We start from the raw sequence: 12535 nt of genomic DNA on the forward strand, positions 1-12535 counted from the left end.
TCGTCCGTAAGCATGTATCCTTAGTTTACATCCTGACCAGCTATAATTTCTGTACTTTGTCCGCTTTCTTAAATGTCTGTACTTCTTTTTGTGTGCCTTTAGGCATTTGTGAAGTGTATACTTTTTTCGTAGATGCTGGATTATGTGATATATGAGGCCCGAAGAAATCATGTTAGGCTGATTCTATGCCTTGTGAACAATCTTGATAACTTTGGAGGGAAGGCTCAGTATGTTCAGTGGGCACAAGCAGCTGGTGTTAATGTGACAAATTCTATGGATTCCTTTTTCTCTCACCCAACAATTAAATATTACTACATGGAGTATGTAAAGGTAATCGTCATGTATGAAACAGTTTTTTTTTCATTTTTATTGTGCTACCATGTTTACATTAGTTTTATATTCACTGCATTTTTTTTTTCGGTTTACTTTGTTAATGGGCTTATGCAATATAACAAAATTTAACCAAAACATGTTTGCATAAAATGTTAATATTAAGAATTTAAGATGATGTTTTCAGACTGACAGTTATTGCAATGAGTTGTAGTTTCTATTATCCAATACTGATTTTTGCTGCAAGTCATGATTCTTATCATACTGGTCAGCAACAGGATTAGATATCAAATAAATGTGTTTCATCTGAGAACAGTGTTGCTCTGGGTAAACAAATGCAAAGCATTTTTTTAATATTGACATTCTCAACTGGATAGCTTATTAGATGAGTGCATCTGACTTACCATTTCAGCATTGGTTTAGTGGAGCCTGAGTGGTGGCCTGCATTAAAATGCTTGCGATGATGGTCATGTGTTTATGGAGGATTCTTAGCTTATAGCAAGTTGCAAAAATCATTGCAGTGAACAGCATAGAGGGTGCAGTTATACTAGATATGCCAAGATAGCTTCTGTCCTCTCATTTTCTTACCCATCTAGCCATTGGACTTATTTTGATTATGCAAGACCAGTGCTATGAAACGTTCATATTAATGAATTACTACCCCTAGATGCATACACGTTGGATCCTCTTCTTTAAATAATAAAGATCATTCAGGCTAACTCCTTAAAACGTTATCACTTGTTTTATTAACCTTTTGCCATACTACTATGTTTGGCATGTTGTGTTCTAGTGTTGCTTTATGCTATCCACTGTAAAAAACACCATTTCGCTTCATTTCCTATTTAAAAAACATCGTTTCACTATTTCTGGCAAAGAAATCCCATTATTTCATTTCAAAGCTACAATATTGTTATTGACAGGCAATATTAACCAGAAGAAACTCTTACAGTGGAATCAAATATTGTGATGAACCTGCTATATTTGCTTGGGAACTCATGAATGAGCCTAGATGTGTATCTAATTCATCGGGTCCTCATATTCAGGTAGCGTACTATTTGAAGACCCCCTTCGCTTAGAAAGTTGGCATATGAAATCATTAATTCCTTATAATTAAACCTGGAGTTTATTTGCAGGCTTGGATAGAAGAAATGTCAGCATATATTAAGAGTTTGGACACAAAGCATCTCATTACAGTTGGCATTGAAGGATTTTATGGCCCTGGGAGAGGTGACAGGCTGGGTGTGAATCCTGGGGACTGGGCAGCTTCACTCTGCTCTGACTTCATACAGAACTCAGCTGTCAAAGATATTGATTTTGCCTCGGTTCACGCTTATCCTGATAGCTGGTCTGTATCATTCCATTTTCTGTACTGAATAGTTTTAAATGTACCATGTCATTGATGAATCTTTTTTACAGGCTACCAAAGGCAAGTATGGAAGAAAAGGTCAAGTACCTTTCTGTCTGGGTTGATTCACACTTGAATGACAGTGAATACATCTTGAGAAAGCCTGTCCTGTTTTCAGAAGTAGGTTACCTCCAACATGCAGAAGCTGACAACACACTTGATGGAGACACTCTTCTAAAAGTTGTTTATGATAAACTATACAATTCAGCAAAAAAGCTGCAGGCAGGAGGTGGTGCTCTTATTTGGCAGTTGATGGTTGAAGGCATGCAGATGTACCATGATAACTTTTCCATGGTGGCACGGGATCGTCCCTCAACATATAAGCTGATAAACGAGCAGTCATGCCGACTGCAAAGGCTATATGGAACAGAGGGAGACCCTAGTTGGCAATGCTCATTACCACCCTAGGGTTTTCTTGTCTACTATTGATATCGAAACATTCCACTTCATCAGACACAAACTGGATTGCTGGAATCAACAGCAAGGGTATGCTATTGGAGATAAAGATGAGGATTAGGCAAATGGTCAACAGCATCTCTGTAGTAAATAGCTTGTTCATAGAATCATAGCTGAAGAGCTAGAATGCTAGTGGAGAATCCACTTTTGACAACAACACATGCATTCTGTCACATGATGTACATTGTACGATTAATATGACCTAGAGGTCAAAGTGAAAGGAGCACCAATACAAGTTATGGCATGCAATGCTGCATGGTGTACGAAACCTCGTATCCCAAGTTTGTTTCGCTGAAATTTGGCTTACGGTGACACTACTTTGTTGTGAGAGTAAAATATTATTTTTTAACTGAAAAGTACTTAGAAATAGAGCGATAGTGTTTGCATGTGTGTATGTGTTTCAGGCCAGTGGCCACACCCACACGCATCTGTGCTTGTATAACGTCCACTGAAGCAGATGCCTGCGGCACGGAACGGAAGCTTATCACCGCTCTACTAAGGTACAAGTAGTACTACTTTTTCTTTTGGATATGTTCACTTTGTTAAAAAACTATGATTGAAAGTACTGTTTTGCTGATTTATTGTAAGAAAAAACATTGTTAGTTCGCTGAAATAGTACAGCTCATAAGATAAGTCAACAGTTGCAATGGCTTGAGCCGTATATATAGATATAATATGCTAGTGAAGAGATGAATAAGAACATATTTCCCACAAGCAACTGAACTGTTTCTTTTCTGCAAATTGTCTGCTGACAGCCAAAGGCATTAGACAGAAAAGCATCCATTATACTTTCTTTTTGAGAGACACACATAGGAAGGCCGAAGCAAAAACCTGCGGTCTGCCTGCACCTGCACCAACGTGCCACTCGACGGTTCTCTCAAACTCTTCCATCACTTGTCCCTGCGACCCGAAGTGTTGCGCGATTATTGGTTCGAACGCAGCTCTAACTGTGAGAGCTACCATCTTTGGGGTGATGGAGATTTTGTCCATGTCACTAATGACATCATGGACCAGTATCTTGTTGATCATGAAGGAGCCCTCATCTTGGATGATTTCTCTTAACTCCTGATCAGAAGGGTCATACATGGGTAAGTAGAACGAGTCTAGCTTTTCTCTGTCGATGACACCCTGCTAATGAATAATGGAAGTAAACATTAGCCGAAAGAAAATAAAAATAATGTCTCTTGAGAGTTGAGATTAGTACTGCTCCAAGTGAAAGGCACGCCGAAGAGGCGAAAACTAATTAACATACCCTTGATGCCATGTCGTTTAGCATAAAAGCTGTACCATCGCATCGTAGATTTGACTGGCATGCACTGTCATTGGAACAGTGGCCTGGCAAGGAGATCACCATCTGGCCCCCAGGGACTAACTCTTGAGCCCTCAAGTTCAAGAATAGCGTGAAATCCTTCCTGAACTGCCGAGCATAAGCCTGCAGCACCAGTGAGCGCCTTGCTTGCCTTAGACCCTCATCGCAGTCGTACATAGGGATCCCATTCTTTCTTAGATCTTCAGGTGCCTGTTAGTTACTGCATATGTAAGACAACAGGAACAGATGAGAATGGACAGGGCAGGGCCTAAGGCCTTGTTTGTATGTTATTATCGGATTCACTTCAATTCACGTGTTAGGATGCAGTTTAGTTTAAAATTCACTCCAATCCACTCCAACACATATGGTTAATGCGAATCCGACCACATCCAAACAAAGCCTACAGTGGTTACCTCTGACAGCCACTGCACACTGTTTGATGCAAGAACTAGATGCAAGGAGCTACTAATAAAGAGCCTCTTGTAGAATGAACCAGGTACAATAGCAGTCAAAACATGGCCGCCGAAATTTGGGGCGGCATCCTTTTGGAATGCAACCAAGCGCTTTGCAACATCGCCGAAGTCATTGTCTGGAAGATCGTTCAGGAGTACCCATAGCTCCGGTGGGACCTTCCCGTCAAGCCCACGGTAGCGAAAAATAGCATCTACAGCCATTGAGGCAAGCGCTACGGCGTTGGGGCCAGAGGAGCAGCCCAGGTCAGCTATCAACATGCTGCAGCTGGTATTGGTAAATTTCTTCAAGTCAGTGACAGCCTCCTCTACAACAGGCTTCATCCATTTTTGCACAGCATTCTACATTGTAAACAAGCCTCATTCAGATATTTGAAGAGCTCAAGTTACATATACATCAAGCAATTCTGCGGCAGCACCACTAGTAACAATGAGAAAGGAAGAAAAAAACAGTGAAAAATGAAGTATGATTTCGAAAGCATACCTGAATACTAGAGTTCCGGGCATAGCTTGTTTCTCCTTCTCCCTGGTTCATGTGCAAAGACTGCTCAGAGGCCATGGCTCTCTTGAAACTTTGCTATTGTATTCTGAACTTCTGACTCAGGCGTGCTACAGGCTAGTAGTATGTTATATATATATATCCTCGTACCGACCTTGCAAAAAGTCAACACTTTGCCCTACGTCCTTGGTTTTGGTGATTGTTTTGGACTTAGAAAATATTCTAATTAGTCGGAATCTGGCCCCATTTAGTTTACAAATCATATCACATGGTTTGTTTAATATAGGGAAGTGTGGCAATAGCTGGCGAGAGAATCAATCAAAGTCGTGAGCTATTCATATGACTTGTCTATTTTAATATCGGACTAACCAGAGATAGATGTTATCTGAGTGCCTTTGTAGATGTAGAAAAGTTACTGTAGATAAAGAAGATCTTAGTCTTCACTAATTTGGGGCTTGATGCTCCTAGTTGGTGAAGAACGTGGTAGATATTATAATACCTGGATGGGCATGGGTAAACGGCTTTCTAGACCCTTGAGCGCCTAAATAGATTGGTTTGGATGTTCCTTGATGAGAACGATGGGAAAAACGTCGGGTAATGCTCGGGACGTCACCACCTTATTTATATGCGTTGCAGGCCTAGGTGCCAAACCCTCTCTCTCTCTCTCTCTTATATATATATATATATATATATATGATAATTTCTTTTTACTCCCGGTAGTAGTTACTCTCATGTGTATATCTCTAGATTTAGGACGTATATAATCCAATGAAGTGTATGTAGACGAAGTATATGATCATACTAAACCATCTAAGGTAGTATGTATGTTAAGTATGCGTGCATACATAGAGTATGTGGTTATACTTATTATATATACTACAGCAGTGGTATTTTAGTAATATATTAAAAATATGAATTCCTTTGAAATTTTTTCGTATGGTAAGATCTAGAGTATCTAATATAAGTATATGAACATACTCAAACCGATAAACAAGTATGAATACATACATACACACTCACATACACACTCAGTACTACAACAAGACGAGACCAATGTATTGTCTGTATCATTAATCACCACTAGAACCCCATTACCCATAGCTCACTGTTTTTTTTTCGAAAACGGACCATAGGCTCGTATTGCTATAAGAAGGAAACAAGTTCTGAAACAACCCTGAGGTAACCATGAGCGAGATGCAACAGGTTACCGCAGGACAAACTGGATATAAGTCATCGGCTCGAACGGTGCAGCTGTAAAGTTGTACTAAGCTAGAACAAACTCGGCGCTACTAGGTGAGAAAGCGTGCGTGCAAGGACCGCTAGGCAAGCACAGCGAATAGCGGGGCGAGCTTGCTGTAGCCAGCCGCAATCGACACCTCTGCCTTGTTCCTGACTCGTAGCAGCACCTGGGAGGTCGATTCGCTGATCCCGTCAAAAGTTCGGCGGTTGCGTTCCTTCCAGAGTTCCCAGAACACCAGCAAGACTAGGCCGTCAAAGCTACGCTGAAATAACATGGGCACCAACATCCTCGACTGGAGCCACCAATGCCCGATGAGCGTGTCCAGGCCGGGCGCAAGCTGCTGCATGTTAGCCCTCTGCAAGATGTGAAACCAAACTTCCCTGGCGAAGACGCAGGAGGTGAGCAGGTGGTCGTTCGTCTCATCGCCTTGCCCACACAGTGCGCAGTCCGCGCTGGACTATAGGCCGTGGCGCATCCTCCTCTCCGCCGTCCACAAACGACCGCGAAGCACCAACGAGAAGAAGAATCTGATCTTTGGGGGGAGGGGGGCAGGCGCTTTCCATACCTCACGAGCACCAGCAAGCTCCATGGTGCCAAAGAGAAAGACGCGGTAGGCCGATGCCGCGGTGTATTCCCCGTCCGCGGTCCACTTCCAGACGAATGGGTCTGATATGCCCGAAGTGAGGTCGATGGACTGGCATATCTCATGGACGGCGGCGAACTCTGAGATGACGGCAATCGTGCGGGCGCCGGTGATGTCACGCTTCCGGCGGCCGTTCAGCAGCGCGTCACGGATAGATCGTCCCCTTTGCCGGGGGCCGACTGCGCGAAAGAGGGCGGGGGCAAGGAGGCAGATGGGGCCGTTAGGTTGCCAATTATCTATCCAAAACCGAGCCCGCATCCCATCGCCAATAACCACTCGAACGGACGCCATGAACATGGCATCAGAGATCGCGTCCATCTTGTGAGGCAGTTCAACCCAAGGCGCTGAAGGGTCCGAACGCCGCAGCCATTCCCAATGTAGGCGCAGGGCCACACCAAGAGTGGTCAAATCGGGTAGGTCGAGTCCCCCTAGATCCTTGGGGTATGCAAGTAACCGGCCACGCAACCTTGCACTTCCCTCCCGTGACAGTATCCGCCCTGGCCCAGAGAAAAGCACGGCGACGCCTATCGATCTCCTTGATGGCCCAAGGTGATAGTGCACAACAGATAGAGGTATGGACCGGTATGGCCGAGAGAGTAGTCTTCACCAGCGTGGCATGGCCAATAGAAGTTAGGAGATTACTCTTCCAAGTAGGGATCCTGGCGGCAACCATGTCGACAATCTGTTGTTCGTGTGCATGGCCCAGTCTAGAGGTGGATAGGGGTGCGCCTAGGTAGGTGATCGGGAAAGGCCGGACACGGTAAGGGAACACCTGTAGAATGTCACCAATCATGCTGTCATCACAACGGATGGGCGTGATGCTGCACTTATCTACATTCGTGGCCAAGCCTGAGGCACCTTCAAAGGCCTCCAGGATTTGTCTCATGCAGCTGAAGTCGAGGACCTCCGGCGCCAGAAAGATGACGAGATCATCCGCATAGATGGAGGCCCTAAACTTGATCTTTGACCCATAAAGAGGTGTGAGCTGCTCCTGGCAGTCCGCTTCTTGGATCATGGCGTTGATGACCTCCATAACGACAACAAACAACAGGGGCGAGAGAGGGTCTCCCTGGCGGAGACCACAGGCATGGTAGATGTGTCGGCCCGGCCGGCCATTGACCTGCACCTTGGTCGTGGCCATGGATAGAAGGTAGGAAATCCAATCTCACCAACGTGAGGGAAACCCGAGCCTCACCGACACGTCAAGCAAGAACAACCAAGCGATAGTGTCAAACGCTTTGGTGAGGTCGACCTTGAGTAGCACCGTCGGTGCCCGCCTCGCGTGCAGCCATCGGCAAACCAGTTGCACTGTTCTAAAATTCTCATGGATTCTTCTCCCCCTAATGAACGCAGTTTGTTTGATGGAGACCAGCTCAGGCATCCTGGGGGCGAGGCGCAACGCTAACACTTTTGCAAACAACTTCCCAAAAGTGTGTATTAGACTGATCAGCCTGTAATCCCTGAGGCCGTGCGAGTTGCTGCTCTTGTGGAGAAGCACCATGTACGCTTCATTGAGACAGTTGAAGTTCCTGAAGTCCATGTCCCACAAGGAGGTGAAGGCACAAACAACATCCGACCTGATGATTTGCCATGCAATTTTGAAGAATGCCGTGCCAAATACATTGGGTCTCGGACGGGGAGGCCCTAACCGCGGCCTCAACCTTAGCCGACGAGAACGGGAGGGCGAGCTCGGCCAAGTCCAGGGACGGGAGCTGTAGGACGCCGAGGTTGATTCTATGCTGGCGGAGCAAGGGTGTGCCAATGATCGCATTGTAGTAGGAGTAGACTACCCCCGCCTTGGCTTGTTCCTCGGAGAAGGTCAGCCCCTCATGGGTGATAGTTAGGAGATAGTTCTTTCGACGCCGATGACAGGCCTGTAAATGGAAGTACTTGGTGCACGCATCCACCTCGCCTAGGTGACGTGTCCATGCCCGCTGCCTGGCCATCGTGCAGATGAGGGAAGTGAGCCCGAGGACGTGGGCCTTGAGATCCCGGTGCAGGGCCAGCTCGGCAGGGGATAGTGAACGAGACTTCTGGGCAATATCGTATTCATGGATGATGAGGCGCGCCGCTACAAGCTGAAACTAGACGCCCCCAGTTTAGAGGCGTGCCAGCTATGGAGCGCTTGCGCCAGTGCCCTCAGCTTGAGGTGGAGACACTTGCAAGCGTCCAAGAGTGGATTCGGCTGGCCCCAAGCTGCAGCTACCACATCCAGGAATCCATCGAGCTTGGCCCAACACATCTCAAAGTGGAACCTTGGCACCGCCCAAGGCTCTGAGTTTAAAATCAGCAAGAGCGGCATGTGGTCCGATGAGTCTGAGGAGAGGGACTTGAGGTGGTGATGCAGGAAGCGTAGCAGACAGTCGAAATTAGCGTCGATGCGCTCGAGTGTGTTGGACATTCTTAACGTCATTACCAAAAGTAGATTTAGTTTTCTATTTCTGATAACGGCGCCAAAAATGCCGGACCTATCCCTTATGCCACTTAAGCCAGGTTGTCATCCCCAGCATGACACGAGAGACACGGTTTTGAAATATGCAGTTGCTCTTCTGAATAGATAATAAAAGGGATCTGCAAGCGCACATATTAATACCGATGTAGCATTTTAACCGGGAAGTATTCTAGGTATCGTTATTTATATTTTTACCACTGGGAAGGCATTACTAACACCAATGTTGATTGTGGAATGAAATATGGAACTGAGTATAATTGCATGTGTAATAGAGAGCATTCATCTATCTCTTACATACAGGGATAAATGTCACATAAAATATAGTAAAGTATGAATGGTGACAAAGATAACTAATCTGATCAGCATAACTAGCCACATATGATAAAGATAAGCACCTCAACAGATATTCTAGCAAGTCATTAGCATGGAATTAGGATAAACTATAAGAATATTTCCTAAGTTATTCTTATCTATAAAGTCTAGCATATCATAGTTAGTGCAATTATACTTGGCAATCATTGCGAGACAGGACTACGCCCATGCATAGTGATATTATCAAGGAAGATGAGAAACATAGCAATCACTCTCCTGTAATAATGTTGCTCTGCCCGCCCTATACACGGGAGGGGGACTATATAAGAATCAACGGAGCTGTCACCACTGCGAACTACCCCACGATCCGACGTATATGGTACAATCGCAGATAAATACGGTATAGGCACCACACCTACACAATACTTATCATTTACCCATGGACCCGATGGATAAATGCTATATGATCCTAAACATGTATATAATTCCAATCTAACTAAGCCAATATATAACCATGATAAACTAAGAATGGTATAATTGTAAATATAAACAAGTAGAGCAAAGTCATAATCAATATATTGACATAGAGCAAAGTCATATTCATAATATTAAAGAACAATGATGAACAAATGAAGAATAGTAGAGGAATTACCAAGACTCCTCTTGAAAGATTCAGAAACCAATCGAAGATTGACTCCTTCTCGTTCTAATCCTATGTAGCTACGCTAAACTAGAGTTCTAGTTGATGTGGTGGCTCTAGGGCTTGATCAGAGATTCTCCTCCTTAGATGAATGAATGAATTAGGGTTTGAGAATGAGAATGCCTCCTCTAGGGGCCAGGGGGCCTGCTTATATAGCCCTTCCAAATGAACGTGGGCCGTCGGATCTAACCGACCTTAATCGCATGGTTTTCCTTAATCCTTTAGGTCGGTGGAGCATAATCCACGAGGCGGGGCCTGATTGGCCGAGACAACAGGGCGGGCGCCCTAGGGGGGAGGGCGGGCGCCTTGCCCCTAGGCCCACTCGGCCTCTCGTTCATTCCCGTGGCTTCTGGAGTCTTCTAGATGATAGAAAATTGCCGCACACATTAATATCTCTATGTAAACCCGACGTGTGGGCCTTTTCTCCTTATTTCCTAATAACCCCCTGTAGAAATAGACAAACACCAAAACTTGTGGAATTCTATCAGATAAAACCCTAAGTCTGGGTGTTGGTTGCATTTGGATCCTTTTCTTTATTTATTTGATGTTTAAATTTGGTACTTAAGGACCGTCAACAAACTCCCTCAAGCTTACCTCTTGCTCGTCCGTGAGCAAGGATAGACTTAGTGATGGTAGAGAAGTTGCTGCAATGCCTTAGAAAGTTGACGGTACACATGCTTTCAATCAAGGTCTTATCTCTGAGTTAGAGTAAACTATTAAGACTTAAAACTTACTCATTTTACCTTCCATCATGGGGCTTGCAACCGTCACTTATGTCTTGAGCAGTTAAAAGATAGAATGGTCAAGTCAAGCGCCATGTCTCTTGTTCTTTGATCAACTATAGCTCTGGAGTTTTTGTAGATTTTCAAAATAAAACTCAGAGATTCCTTGTATGACTCTCTCAATTCTCTCTTTTGTGGTTTTTCTGGATCCTTACCAAGGCAGTGATGGTATATGCCTTCTCTCAAAGTATATAGTATTTGTGGTATGAGGCATAGTGACATTGCCTTCTCTCTCATCCTACTCTAATAAGGCTTTGATATCTAGAGCTCATAGGTGGGAGATAAAGTATACATCCTTACAAGACATTTATTGCATAGTCAAACCATGGATCTAGAGAAAGAAGTCAATAAGTCAATATCAAGATGTGCATGTGTGGCGAATGAATGGTGTATGGTGATGATGGTGAAAACAATGGTGAAAGTCTAATTCTACTTTTGCTCTTTTGAGGGGATACATACCTTTCTTGCACTTTGAAGCTTTTTGAGGAGAATGAGATGCTCTATATTCTCTTTTTCTTTTCTCTCAGGTGGGTATCTTGTACCCCTAATTCTACTATCGGACACTTGTCCATTTTTACCTCTCGTCTCACTTTTTCTTTTCTTCGAGGTTTCGGGCATTGCCCCTTTTTATTTCCTCGTATTCACTTTTTTTCCAGAGCACTCATCCTCCTGGAATAATGTAGAATGTGGTAGTAACCAAAATATCTCGAGCATTTATTTCACAGGGAATAACAGGGATAGGATAATGTTTTTGGCTATTCTCTCTTGGATAGGAGTAAAATAATTTTGGGTGAATCTGGAGATGGAAATGAGTGGATGTATGTGGATGCGTACTTCCGGAGTAGAAGCAGCATGCATGAGTGAACGTGCAAGTGAATCTTGATTTTAACCGCATGACAAGCTCCTAAGGGTCTACACAGCTTGACCACACTTAATGCTCATAGGCAGTAAAAAGTAAATGTATGGTTTTTAGTTTAATAAGCATGTATATATGACTGTGGTAGAAATTTAAACTCTCATCATACAGGAACTCATCATTCAATATTTTAAAGATTTTCAAAGATAAAATTCTTCAGAATTCTAGCATCTCTAGGAACAGATAAACAACAGCTCAACCTTCCCATATCATATCCGTTAATGACTTAGACTTTAGATCAAGTTCTCTTCCCACAAGTTCAGGTTTAGAGCAAGCTTTAAATTATAACAGTTATGTCTAAACTTGAGAGAGAGAGCTTCAAATTTGAAAATTAGGTAGAGCAACTATTCATCATATCTATGCTAGAGTTTATTATTAAGATTTAGTTTAGCATAACCACTTTATTTATTTATTTAGCAAACTATATATATATATATATATAAGCACAAAATCTTTATTTAGGTTTTTATGATTATGTATCTTTTTATTATTTTAACAAAGTATAAGTATAAACGTAGATAGAAACACTTAGCTGGATAAATAGGGGTGCTCTCCCCAAGCTGAATTTTGATGTAATTTCTTTTGATGCAACTAGCAGGTGGTAGAGGTGTATTTGAATGTCGGCAGCACCCTGACAGCGATTAGGATGTCCTCCGTCTGCTAGTTTTCTTGATCCTTGAATTCTATGGAGCTCAAATAGATAATAAAGCTTTGTGGAACTAGTTAAGTGTTAGCATAAATATCTAGCCTTTATCATGTTGAGCCTCCTCAATAAATGTTTCTCTCTTTGGTAGGATCATAATCTTATTTTTATATTTTCATTTTTATAGAGCAGGAAAAATATTTATTTTATTTTTATGCCACCACAGTGAATGTACTTATGAGTTTTATGCCACTCGTATACTCACATGGGGCTTACTGTTTTTTAACATTTTTATTTCCTTTTTAATATAGTATGAGCATGATTAACTAAACAAGCTATTTAAGGAAAAGTAAATAATTAAAGGGAAAAGGGATAACT

General features: G+C 43.1%; 2 protein-coding genes across 2 annotated transcripts in view; one reads left to right on the forward strand and one right to left on the reverse strand.

Moving 5' to 3' along the window:
* LOC8078241 (mannan endo-1,4-beta-mannosidase 6) overlaps positions 1 to 2488 on the forward strand; it is a 4194-nt gene extending 1706 nt beyond the window's left edge. The window contains exons 2-5 of the mRNA XM_002436899.2: positions 133 to 330; positions 1251 to 1373; positions 1464 to 1675; positions 1747 to 2488. Coding sequence (XP_002436944.1) covers positions 133 to 330; positions 1251 to 1373; positions 1464 to 1675; positions 1747 to 2143 — 930 coding nt within the window. The 3' untranslated portion in view covers positions 2144 to 2488. The remainder of the gene's footprint in view (positions 1 to 132; positions 331 to 1250; positions 1374 to 1463; positions 1676 to 1746) is intronic.
* Positions 2694 to 4570, reverse strand: LOC8072852 (anthranilate O-methyltransferase 2). Its single transcript, XM_002438267.2, has 4 exons — positions 4455 to 4570; positions 3914 to 4312; positions 3444 to 3710; positions 2694 to 3319 (listed from the first exon to the last, which is right to left on the reverse strand). The coding sequence occupies exons 1-4, from the start codon at positions 4527 to 4529 to the stop codon at positions 2975 to 2977; spliced, it is 1086 nt and encodes a 361-aa protein (XP_002438312.1). The 5' UTR covers positions 4530 to 4570; the 3' UTR covers positions 2694 to 2974.

Source organism: Sorghum bicolor, chromosome 10 (assembly GCF_000003195.3).
Source record: "Sorghum bicolor cultivar BTx623 chromosome 10, Sorghum_bicolor_NCBIv3, whole genome shotgun sequence".
Taxonomy (NCBI): Eukaryota; Viridiplantae; Streptophyta; class Magnoliopsida; order Poales; family Poaceae; genus Sorghum; species Sorghum bicolor.